At 37.0% G+C, this 13403-nt stretch overlaps 1 protein-coding gene across 1 annotated transcript in view; it reads left to right on the top strand.

The window, feature by feature from the left end:
- PEX7 (peroxisomal biogenesis factor 7) overlaps window positions 1-13403 on the top strand; it is a 42981-nt gene that overhangs the window by 11936 nt on the left and 17642 nt on the right. The window contains exons 6-8 of the mRNA XM_056487600.1: window positions 7436-7542; window positions 7941-8054; window positions 11233-11288. Of these exons, the coding sequence (XP_056343575.1) occupies window positions 7436-7542; window positions 7941-8054; window positions 11233-11288 (277 nt within the window). The remainder of the gene's footprint in view (window positions 1-7435; window positions 7543-7940; window positions 8055-11232; window positions 11289-13403) is intronic.

Genomic DNA, 13403 nt, shown 5'->3' with positions numbered 1-13403 from the left:
GAGCAAACTGTTAATTCTGGATATGTAAATAAGTGCTGTTGTGATGTCAGGAACAATTCCTGGGCAGATAAGCAGGATGTTCAGGTGTACGTGTGGCACCAAACCAGAGCCCTGGTAAATGTCTGCCTTATGCTGAAAACACACTGATGTGGAAAATGTCATTAAAGAAGTGACATGAAGCCACTAACAGCATTAACAGCAGCCTCATGGCTAAAGGGGTTTAATGAGTCATTATGTCATTTGCCTAGTAGTTTTGTTTTTTTTTAACCCAGAGAGCAAATTGGTGAGAAGCTCATCAAGAACGTTAGAAATGCACACAGCATATTTAGTCAAACGTTAATCAGTTCTACTAAATAATTCTCCATGACTGCAGAGCTGTAGGCCTTGCTTAGTCTTGTGGTTTATAAAGAAAGCATCCTTTTTAGTATCAACTGGGTTTATTGTCCTTTAACAGTAGAAAGTACTTAATAAATACCATTTTACCTTTATCTGCAAGTATTCTTTGATACAGATACAACACTGACAAATGATGAAAATATGAATCTTTTGGATTTGACAAAGCCCAGATTTAGAATGACTGATAACATTTTTCATAAATACTAGGACCTTAGTTTTAATGCTGCTTTCCTTTTTAAATCAGACTTTTTTACTGATAAGGGCAGATACATAATTTTAATAACATAATTCATGAACGAGGGAAAGAAATCCTTTTGAAATCTGCCTGACAATGTCAGTGTTCATCAGTATTTAGATCAATTAATTGTATTCTTTGCTCAGAGATTTGCTTTTCAGACTGAAAGCCCAGGGCAAAAGATTTTGTTTTACCACAACAAGATGTGATAAATTCTGATACATTTTTATTATGTTGGCCAAAGTGTTGAATGACTGTAGCTTTGCTGCTTTACAAATGAATCTGTAAATCCAGATCCCACTCTTGTAAGCCTTGCATTGAGTGCAAGACCTTAATGTTGAAACTAAAAACCATTGTTTATCTCATATGCTATTTTACTGCCAGCCCTGAGTTAGTGATTTGCCTATTAAAAAGTCTTCTTGCTCACTGGTCTCTTGGTGATAAATGGGTGTAGTAAAAGATTGTCAAGCTGTAGTTTCAGAGATCAGGCTGACATGTAGTCTTGATGCACCCTTCTGTGTTTGGTATTCAAAGTGTAAAAAAACCTATGATTGAACAAATTATTTTTCATGAAATAATGATCTAGGGTAGGTGTACATCTGCTAAGAGAACATTTACTGAATTAGTGCAGCTTCTCAGTAGAAGTGGTTTTTGTGTTTCTGGGCCAAACTTTGGGGTTGTCAGGTTTTTGACATCACTTTTCTGAAATTTCAACTCACGTTCCTGCCTCAGAAGTAGGACTGAGCAAAAGAAGGAGCCATTGGAGAGTAGGGCTTGCAGACAAGTAATTCCAAAGATGCTTTTGTTTCTTCAGGTTCCTTAAAAATGGAGGAAATAATCTCATGTTTGGCTTTGACACTGGTTTCTCATGAGTTCCAAAGCACTTTTTTCTAAAGGTTTATATTGAATCCATTTGTGTGTGGTGTGGGGCCACTTTTTGCTTCTTATGACTCCTGGTGATTTTCTTGTATAATGTGTAAGGAGAAATGCCATAGCGAACAAGGTCCAAGGCTTGCAAAAAATGGACATTTTTGAAATCCAAACCCTAAAGGGATAAATGAATAAGATGCTTCAATTTACTGCATGGTACATTGTTATACAAATCAAGCATCTAGACTGTGGAGCTACTGTGGCTTGTTGCAGTTCAGCCCAACTGCTCTTTATACTAGAAGCTTTTGAAATACAATTTACTTGCTTCGTTTGTTAGTCAGATCTATGTAGTGACGCGAGGTGAGTGTTTTCTTTCACAGTCTGTTATTTCAAGACTTACCAGCACAGCACTGAATTCGTCCAAGTCATGTGCTGCAGTGTTGTGGTTTGACCCCGGCCAGCCACCAAGCCCCACACAGCCACATGGTCACTCCCCCACCAGTAGGATCAGGGAGAGAATAGGTGGTGTAAAAGAGAAAACTCATAGATTGAGATAAAGACAGTTTAATAGGAAAAGCAAAAGCTGTGCACACAAGCAAAGAAAAACAAGGAACTAATTAATCACTTCCCATGGGCAGACAGGTGTTCAGCCATCTCCAGGAGAGCAGGGCCCCTTGTGCATGACAGTGGCTTGTGAAGACAAATGCCATCTCTCCAAAGGTCCTCCCACTTCCTTCTTCTTTCTGCTACTTTGTATGCTGAGCATGTCATAGGTCTGGAATATGCCTTTGGTCAGCTGGACTCACCTGTCCCAGCTGTGTCTCCTCTCACCCTCCCATGTACCCCCAGCCCCCTCACCAGCCAGGGCACTCTGAAAAGCAAAAAATGCCTTGCTCTGTGCAAGTCCTGCTCAGCAATAATAAAAACATCTCCATATTTTCAACCCTGGGCTCAGCACAAATCCAAAACACAGCCCCGTACCACTGTGAAGAAAATTAAACCTACCCAAGCCAAAATCAGCACATCAAATAAGCTTTACTAAATCATTCTTTAATGTACGAGCTGAAGTGTTTCTCAGGAAATGAGTTTATCCCTCAATTTATGCTACGTGCTAATCATAATAAAGTACTGTATATAGTACATGCTATAATATAAAGCACTTTCAGGTTACAATATTTCATATTAAAATCTGATAACATGGTTTAGTGTTCAGAAGAAATAAACAGTAACAGTTTCTTACAGTAAATTAATTTGGACTGTTTTGTTTGGGTTCCAGGTAGATATAGCCAATATTACCATTTGCTGAAGAATGGCTTAATCATAAGTCGTAACTTTGGTCAGCTTTGGGGAGGGAAAAAAAAGTCACAAGATTTATATATAATCCTCTTGGGAAACACCAAAATAAAGATTTCACTAACTTTTAAGAATTTTTAAAAATTTAATTTAATTTAATTTAATTTTAGTTTTTTATTCTTTTTAGAAAAAGAATTAATTGGGCTCTTCCCTAAAATAACTTAAAACTCTTCTAATTTTTATCTTGACAGCATTTTGTATCAGACTAAAATTGACCAGCTGTAAAGTACATTTCCACTGGTAATTATGTGTACTTGCTAAGTAAGTTGTTCTACATGGAGATAGATTTTGTGTATTCGGTAGTACTCTTGGATGATTTAACTAAAGCTGTTATTTGTGTCACTCTATTTCTGTCTCTTTGTGTGGAATTCCATGAGCTTTATTATTCCTGTTCTAAGTTTTCTTCTGCTGTTGTATTGGTTTAACCCCCACTGACAGCTCAGCCCCATGCAGCCACTCAGTCACTCCCCAGTGGTGGGACCAAAGCTGGAAAACTCATGGGTTGTGGTAAAGACAGTTTAATGGGTAAAGCAAAAACTCTGAATGCAAGAGCAAAACAAGGGATTAATTTACCACTTTCCTTGGGCAGGCAAGTGTTCAGGCATTTCTTGGAAAACGTGGTTCCATCATGCTTAATGGTTACTTGGGAAGACAAATACCTTCATTCCAAACATCTCTTTCTTTCTTTTTCTTCTCACAGCTTTGTAGGTTAAGCATGACACCATCTCTTATGGGGTATCCATTTGGTCAGCTGTGGTCAGCTTTGTGTCCCCTTCCAACATTTTGTGCAGCTCCAGCCCCGTCACTGGCAGGGCACCATGAGGAGCTGAATAGTCCTTGACTTAGTGTAAGCACTCCTCAGTGACAACCAAAACATCAGCGTCTTATCAATGTTATTCTCATCTTAAATCCAAAGCACAGCGCTGTACCCGCTACTCAGAAGAAAAACATCTCTATTTCAGCCAAAATCAGAACAATCATCTCTGATGGAAACAATCAGCACCATCATTTTAACATGCATAAAAAGATTTTGAGTCATGAGATTTGGGTTCTGATTTTAATTCACCCAGAGATTTTCCCTTTGGTTCGAACTAAATAATTTAATCTTGTTTCGTATTTAAAAATACATGTAAGTAAGCAAGTAATGTTAAATTATAATCACTCAGTGGCACTTTAATTTCAATAGTTTTGGCTTTTTACAGATGCATGCAATGATAGAACAAGGGGTAATGCTTTAAACTGAAAGAGGGTAGGTTTAGATTAGATATTATGAAGAAATTCTGTACTGTGAGGGTGATGAGGCGCCAGAACAACCAGAACAGGTTGCCCAGAGAAGCTGCAGATGCCCCACTCATGGAAGTGTTCAAGCCCAGGTTGGATGGGGCTCTGGTAGACCAGCAACCTGATCTAGTGGAAGTTGGTTCCTGGAAAACATTGTACCTGTCCTAGTTAGAGTCCTTTTCCCCTTAAGATATTGTTTAAGGTTTCATGGGGTTTTATTAACCTCCCAAATACCTACCTATTTTTTGTACCTACTGTTTGGGAATGATTGCTAAGCTGGTTACTCTCACAGGACTTCAGAGATGATAATGTATAAATTTGGATAAAATATATCTGTGAGTAAAAATGTAGTATAAAACCTACATGAAATTTAAATCCTAAAAAAATTTTATCTTTTCTCTATTAGACATTGTCATTCACATTAGCAATCTTTATCCTGTGTATAAGGATGATGTACTTGTAGATTAGCATCAATTGAAAAGTTTTGAATAGATGAGTGTATATTGTGTAGTTTTATTGATTCGTCCAAGATTTCACAAATATTCATTAGAAAGAAAGCAAGCAAGTACAATTTATAAACAATTGTGAAATAATAATTATCTAATGGACCAGTAAAAATCTGTTGCCATGGAGAAATTTCTTCTTACAAAAATAGCAATATTTTGTGGGGGAAATGTTGGGTACTTTTGTGGTTGCTTACTTTGGGATATCAACTGGAAGTGTCTGTTAGTGAATGTGATTGTACTAGGTGTGCTTTCCTTGGACTTTCTATTACTACTATTATTATTATTATTATTATTATTATTATTACTATTTTTATTATTTTATTTTTGCTTTATCATGTGGAAGAAGTGCATTCTCAGTAGTACTCATGAAAATGTGGAAATTGCAAAATTTTTAGCTGCTGCTTTTGTTGAAATTGAATGTAAATATATATATGTAATGGAAATAAGTTTGAGGTTAAAAAAAGGTTTATTAAAATGTGCACTGAGTCAGGATTGCACTGTTTATCAGGGTTTTTTAAAAAATTAATCTGATTTTTCCACTTAAATGAAAGAATTGGATTGCCTTTGGCTTTAAATCAGTCTTTTCTATTCACAGAAAGGTTCACTTGCATGTTGTGTTACTCCATTAAAAACATTTCACTGATAGTGCCAGCCAGAATTAAGAACTGCTAAGTCTAGCATTTTCAAAGAAATTTTTTTAAAAAGGAAAATAATTATTTTTTCTTTTTATCATGCATCAGCATTTTCTGTTAAAAAAAGAGGTAATTGGGACAATTGTATATTTAGTGTCAAAATTGATATTGGCTGAATTACTTTTCCAAATGCTTTTGGCCCTTATAATGCTACTGTAGCATCTCTCTAGCAGTTCATTCTAGTTCACCTGGATTTATATATTTATTTGCTTGGGGAAAATGATCCTCTCTGTAGTGAAATATGTGTTTCCCCTTCAAATCTATGTTATCTGATGAAATTAAAATAAAAGCTTTTTAAGAAGTCCATTATAATATCTCAGAAAGACTTAAAACTCAAACTGAACTTTACTCTGCAGGCAAGCAGATTAGCAAAGCTAATGGAGAGAGGATCCAGGGCATGCTACCAGTTTTTTTTTTGCCAAAACCCTGCTGCTCGTGTTTCTTCCTCTCCATATGTTGCCCTGTTTTTGTAAGCACTGTAGCGATGTTTGCGGCTTGGGCTGGCTGCGGGGTGCCGTTGTCAGGAGTGCTAGCCGTGTACTGAGCAGCAGTCCTCCTCTTGACAGTAGGGGAGAGGAGTGAAAATAGGGAGAAATTGGGTGTTGTTCCCACCTCATTGATGGGAGTTTATCCACCAAGAGTGCAGCATCTCTCCCAGTCTTGAGGGCTGAGGATGAGCCAGCCAGCACCAGAGCAAGCTTTACATGCTCTCCACGGTCAGAAAGCTGCACTCAGGACATACAGTGAAGCAAGCTCTCTCTGCTTTATTTATTTAAACTTTCCAAATGTCTAATGGTTTGGTTTTTTTTTGTAAAGTCTACAGGGTCTGGTAGTTCATGCAGTTAGGAATATTGCTGTGGCACTAGGGATGGTTTTATTTGATCTGTGGCCAGTTTCTTGAAAAGATCTATGATTTTTTTTATATTTTTTTTGTGCCCAGCTGTATATTTTTACAACCAGGGCACTAAAACCATCAAAGTGCTTATATATAAATGGCATGAAAATAATAATTATAAGGAAATATCAAGAATTTCTTCAGTAGCAGTGTAAAACAGTGGGTTTTCAATTTAGGTAGCATTGATACATGCTTCTTATAGAAATCATGAGTGTTTTAATCTCCTTTTAGTGATTAAATTTGTCTTTTGAATGAACATAAACATAATAATAAATTCTAATTTAATTTCTCTCTCTGTAAGCTAGAGAGCTAGAGAATCCATTTTTGCTGACACAAAGCTTAAATATTCAGGGCTTATGAGAAAATCCCAATTTAAAAAAATTGAAAAGCATAGTTGTCATGTCAGCTGATGCAGCTTTCAATGTCTTTACAAGCCATTAGGAGGTGAATTTGTAAGGAAGGTGTATAGAAATGCTAAAGATCTTTAGGGATAGAAGAAAATTTATGGCTGGAGGTTAAGAGAGAGGCACAGGTGATTAACAGCTCTTAAGCTGCACTCCACTGTCCTGTGTGTACGTGTGTGTGTGTGCTTGTTCCAAGGTTAAAGCATGTGTTGCCTTTTACATCTTTAACAGTTACAGTAGAATGACTTTTATCTTCCAACGTCTCAATAAATGAGAGTAACTGCAGGCTTTGTGCACGATGGATACAGGTGACAGATACATCATAAATTTTCTTTTCTCTGAAGGAATTTTGAAATAAATTGTATATCGAATACTGTTCGCTTTGTGCCGAAAGCATGTGACTAGCAGGAACTTCTCAGATGGCTTGAAAAGAGAGCTTTTTCATGATTCTGATCTTCTAAGTTCATTTTTAAATGGACCTTTTAAATGGCTGCTAGTTTAATGAAATGTTATTTAAGTCTTTTACCCTATCTCCTTTAAATCATATCTGAGTTTAAAAAATAGTAGAAGTGTTAGTAGTAAAATGAAGTTTTTTCTTTAATGAAAGAGCAGTAGCAATTTCAGATACCTTTTCTTGCATTAATCCATCTTCTATAATGTGTCTATAATGCTGCTTGCTTTATTTGGCATGATTGTCCTCATGCAATAATTTGTATTTCATACAGCTAAGAAACACTTGTCTGTTAAGTGCTAATGGACTGTAACTGGTGCAACAGCATTGAATCAATTTCTCTTTGTTTCAGGTGATCAGACTTTGAGAATTTGGGATGTGAAAACCCCAGGAGTCAAACTTGTGATACCAGCCCACCAGGCTGAGGTCTTGAGCTGTGACTGGTGCAAATATGATGAGGTATAAAACCATCCATCCCACTGTTTTGCTAATTGAACCACTCTCATTAAATAGCAGGGGGTTTTGCTGCAACATTATTGCCTCTTCTCTTCATGAAAATATGCCTAGTTGCTTTGTTGCTCTCATTCATTCACTATTACATCTCTGGAAGAGCTTTGTTCTAAGCGATGGTGAGCCCAAGCAGATCAGAGATTTTGCTTAGCTCTTTTGTGTAGTGGGTGCAGTAGTCAAAAGTGTAAGACCAGATTGTGTTGCTCTGTGCTCTTTAATTTACCCACTTGGGACGTCACTTCATTTATGATTTATTAATCTGTATTTTTTGATTTATCTAACTTTTGTATCCAACATATGCATTGCTACAATTTAGTAATTAAATCTGATTTTTGCTATATCATCAGAACTTGCTGGTAACTGGTGCAGTTGACTGTAGCTTGAAAGGCTGGGATTTGAGGAACATCCGGCAACCAGTGTTTGTGTTGCTTGGTCACACCTATGCCATCAGAAGAGTAAAAGTAAGTTGAATTTTATTTCCCACTGACCATCACTGAATTGTGACACAAATTTTTCTGGAAGCCAGTGATATTTTATATTATGCAATAAGTATGAAAAAACCAACAGGATTTTAGATGTTACAGTGACTGTTCTTGAAAACTTTCAGTTTAGCACTGTCAAACATTTTGATGTTTTGTAGATTGCTGGGATTTTACAGTAAATGGCATTTTCAAAGTCAGCATATTTACATGAAGAGTGTTAGAGGGTTTGAGAGAGGGTTAGAATGTTGACTTCAGCTAAATTATACGGGAAATTTGAGATGAGGAAAACACTTCCCCTTACTCATTTTTAAATGATGCTGTTCCTTTATCTTTCCACACAAAGGGTGCCAATATTCACAGAAGACAAGATACACATTGTAAATATATACTTTTTTGTATACAAAGAAAATATTAATGCATTCAAAGAGGTTTTGAAACTTTATCCATGGAAGGCTACAGATAATTTTACTGGACCTGTGTACAACTAGAGCACCCACCGTTAAGAATTTGCTCTCAGTGCACAGAGACTGTATTTTCAGTCTTTTTTGTTATTGTTTACTTATTGTTGTATGAAAATATGTATCCAAATATCTTTTTAGGTAAACTCAAAAACTATAACTATGTTTCAATGTAAAATATTGAAACCAGCAAAGAATGTGAGAGTCATATGCGTCAATATCAAAGTCTCCTGAAAAAGGAGGTAATACCTGATCCTTTTAAAGCCTTTCAGGAACAGGTATGTTTATTAATATTTTCTAGGAAGTTTGAATTGGCAGAAAAAAGTCATCCTGGGTTGGTATTTTGCTTCACGTGGCCTTGATTTGTTTCTAACATACTTAGAAGTTACTGTACTTAGTAAGTTGTCAGAAAAGGGTGTGACTCAGGTAGTCATTGCGTATCACAAATCCTTTTCATGGTCAGACAACATGAGAAGCTCCTGCTCTCCTTATCCCAGCTACCCCTGCCTACCAGCTCCCCACTGGTGATTGATGCTGAGTCTTTTTTTCTAATTCAATGCTTGCATGACTATTCTCCAATCTGGCTCTGTGAAATATTTTTCATAGGAGAAGGTGCATCCATGTGCAGAGGAGCCATACTGAGAGTACATGACTTCTATTCCATTTTACCAGGCTTTCATTGCTTCCATTTCAAGACAGACAAGGTCCCTGAGGACATAAGATATGACAGTGTGGGCCAGCACTTCAAGAGGGTGCAGAATATCTGCACTTGTGTGGTATAACTCACCTGGCACACTGAATTGAGAGAGACCTGGATCCTGCCTCTATAGAGGCCACTGCCCCTACTGATATCCCTTCCCCTGCATTGTGCTGCCACTAGGGATTGTAATGCTGCAGCTTTTGGCTCTGACTGAAAACCCTGTCCCTGAAAGTGACTACTTTCTGTCTGGATCACTAAGTTGTTTCAATTTGTTGCACAACCACACAATTGCAAGCCTTGACACAAAGGAGGGGGACAGAAGTGGAAAAGAAGATGGAAGCCACAAGTCTTGGCAGCAAGAAATTTGCTTAAACTAACCATGAAATCACACTCTTTTTGTTGCTTGTCGTTTGTATTCTGTTCACTTGTTCAGGGGTTGTGTTGACTGTCAGATCTGAGGCTGGCAAGGAATTCTACCCAACACAATACTGTCAGGATTCCTGTGGATTTCTTGTGGTCTTTCACTGCAGTACAGGGCATTATCAGCACACTAAGGTCATCTGGAGTCCTTCTTGGGAGAGTTTGATGTTGGTGCATTTGATCCTCACCTTCTAAGCTGTCTTAGTATCTTACACTGAAACATAGCTATGGTTTTTGCATTTACCTTAAAAGATACTTGGATGAATGATCTGTTGGAGGTCAGGATGAATGACATGGTGGTATCTTCTGCCTGTATACAGCTGTTCAGATGACAGAATTGTGGCAAAGACATTAAGCAAATTTTTCAACTTACATGTGTAGCACTCTACTAAGTATTTTGATAAGAGTTTGCTTAGGTAAGTTTCTAGGATACTTAAGGTTAATAACAAAGCTTTGACAGGATGGTTTTGCTTTATCTTAAACTATGTGGACATGCAAAGGGGGCTTATGGAAGCTGTACCACTGTTTTTTGTTGCCCATCAGACTTCTGCCCCTCTAGTATTCATTTTCCTGAGGTGCTGAATCTGTTTTGTTTTGGGGTTTTTTTTCCCCTCAAAAAAAAATTGCAGGAGGTCTGCAGAGGTTCAAGTTCTAGCATGCACATCCCTCAATTCTGCTATAGTGAAGAGAACTCTGTCATCAGACTTCAGCAGCCATCAGCATACTCTGCTCTCTTGGCAACTTGGACAGTTATGGCAGTAGTCCAGACTTAACTTTTGACTTTGTATAGAGGTCTTGCAGGAAGTCTTAACTATGAAACACAGTGTGGGGGACCTGCATTTCAAACTCAAGTTATGTCAGTGGCTTGTTGTATTTCCTGCTGAGAAATACAGATTTTAAAATAGTTGAAACTGAAGGCTGCCAAAAAAACAGAGTTGAGATGAACAATTTTGTTCATCCTTCTTTTGCTGCAGTTCTTAGAACAATCTGCAAGAGTCCACGGAATAGTGTATCCTGTAAAATGCCCTGTAGGAGAGGGAGAGATAATTAAATGATGCTATATTGCCTTCAGTTTTTCTGCTTCTCTCCAATTTTCCCATTTGTATAAATAATTTCAAAATTCTAGGATATAGAACTGATGACAGTAATATATCGTATATTCTCTGCAGTATGGCACAGATTTTGTCTTTCTGAAAATTAACTGGTCACATAGCTGGTTTGAAACTTGATTTATATAACAAGATGAAACTCAGCCTATTAGCCAAAAACAGACTTTAATGACTGTTTATATGACTTTTCCAGATCTTTTAACTTTACAGCAGTTACTTGGTACTGCTGTAATGAAATCTAAGAAAACCAGGATCCCACAGAGCATTCCTTGTGATTATTAATTCTATGATTGTTTGTAATTAGAACCATGAGGGAGTAAAATACATTGATGTAGTCTGTTTTGTTGCAGCATGATGTGGTACTAACCAAGATCATTTAAGTAGTTAAACTTTGATAACTTGCTACTTACAATAAGTCTATATATGTTCACAATGTTTTAACTTTAAAAGTTTTTTTTTTTTCCTTGCAGTTTTCACCATTCCATGCAACCATATTGGCCTCTTGCTCCTATGATTTTACTGTAAGGTACAGTATCTTCTCTAACTGGATAAACCTAGAAAGGTGATCTATTTTAATATGGCTTGCAATAGAAAACAGTTCCAGAGTGGATATACTGAAGTGTAGTTAATGTTGCTGTCAGATTCTTCATAAGCTCTGTTGAAAATGCATGAGTTTGTCACTTAAAGGCCAGATCAGTCACACCGAGCAATATCTGCTCTGTCAGATGCTTTCTGCAATCCTTTTCACATCACTTTACTGAACATAGTTGCATCTAGCTGTGGTAATGTCTGATAAGAAGGTAATACCCTCTTAAAATTAATTGAGTTAGGTGAATTCATATGTTTCTATTATACAATTTATTTAGGCTTTTTGTGAACAAAGTTTTTGTCCTACCAGTATCTGAGGAAGATTTAGTAGTGTTCCACAGAGTGTATGCTGAAGCTCTTTTGGCAGTACTTCGGCAAGTTCCCTTGCCTGCTCAGTATATCTGATACTGCTGATTTTACAGTTGTTTTAAAGCTAATTTCAAGTCCTAAAGAAGTTTGATTTGATACTGGGATTTCTCTAAGGTACAGTGTTGTAAGTCAGTACAGTGTGAATATTCCTGAATACCTCAATCACATTATTTGGTCTACATTTTAATTGTCTAACATGGACTGAATGTAGTAGGCAGTACATTAGGAAATGGGAGAAGCCCTCTTGTCTCCATAAAGGACTGCAAAGTTACCCTACTTATCCAAATCATCCCAAGTAATGTTGCTTCTGGTTGTGTCCTAATTGGTCTGACACCAGACCTAGAGAGGCTCTATTGCCAAAGGGTTCTGTTGCTAATTCTCAGTGCCTGTATGTCTTGCTAAATCATAAATCTATCCAGTCTTCTTCCATAACATCATATAAAGTTGCATCATGAAGTTAACTCATTAAGCATTGAAGTGACTTGATTGTGTTATCATGCTTTTCCACTTTTTGACACCAACTATATATCCTTCAGATTTGGTGCCTGTGTGCTTCATGCAGTACTGAAATCTAATGCAATTTCAGCTCTGACATTTCTGTATGTGGAAATTGTCAAAAAGATGGAGATAGCTACTAGCTCACAAAGCATCGTGTCTATAAATGCAGAGCTTGGGGACATCTTCACTAAATTCACACTAGTCATCATTTTTCTGTTCAAATATTTACTTGTCATGACTAGGGAGAGACAGCAGAATTGAAGAGATGAAATTAAGATTTTTAACAGTATTCTAAGACTGTTGGATTTGGTATAAGTGAACAAACAACAGAAAATGCCAGGTGAAAGTCTTTGGGAAAGGTATCACAAGCAAAATATTCTGTATAATGGAGGAAAATTGTTGCCATAAGAATTTGGGATCATCTCTTTAAAAGACTGTGTTTTAGCTCTGCCACATGCTGTCATTTTACTGGATGCACCATCCACTCCACATGTACATACATCCTGTCATATATGCATATGTTCTTGACATGTGGATGTGAATGTATGCACACACACATTTAAATTTAAGATTAAAAGTCCTTGATAAATATATAAAAGGTGGAAGAGAAGTAAGGATTCTAGTACATGGCATTAATTATGGATCTTGTTGAATCTACTTGAGGCCTGTGACTTTTTAGCCCCATTTGGTGGGGGGAGCTGATTTTCATAGACCAGCATGGTATGGCAGTCCCTTAAAAACAGATTCATTGCAGTGTTATTTTAATTGCAGTGTAGTTATGATATTGTTCATTTATATTCTTCAGCGGGTCTGTTTGAAGCTCAGAATTATCTGCAAGCATTAGTTTATAGTAGATAACAGGATACAGCATAGTATTGGAGCAATCCTTTACTATCAGAGGTCTGTAATCTTAAATATTACTGGAGCTTTATAGTTTAACCAAACAGTTGCAAATCTTAGTTCAGATTATCAAACTGTCATGTGAGAGGCAGAGGTTTTGTTTGTTTCAGGTTGTACAGCTAGTTTGGCACATAATCACAACTGGATATCTAAAAGAAAAAATAGTAGGTTGACAACAAAGTTAACAATGCTTAGCTTCCTCCTTTGCAGGTAGCATAATGATTGAATGTAAGTACTGTAGTGAAGCTATTGAAAAGAAACTTAATTCACATGCCACCTTCATACT

Source organism: Oenanthe melanoleuca, chromosome 3, assembly GCF_029582105.1.
Source record: "Oenanthe melanoleuca isolate GR-GAL-2019-014 chromosome 3, OMel1.0, whole genome shotgun sequence".
Classification (NCBI taxonomy): Eukaryota; Metazoa; Chordata; class Aves; order Passeriformes; family Muscicapidae; genus Oenanthe; species Oenanthe melanoleuca.
This window is presented reverse-complemented; position numbering and strand designations above follow the sequence as displayed.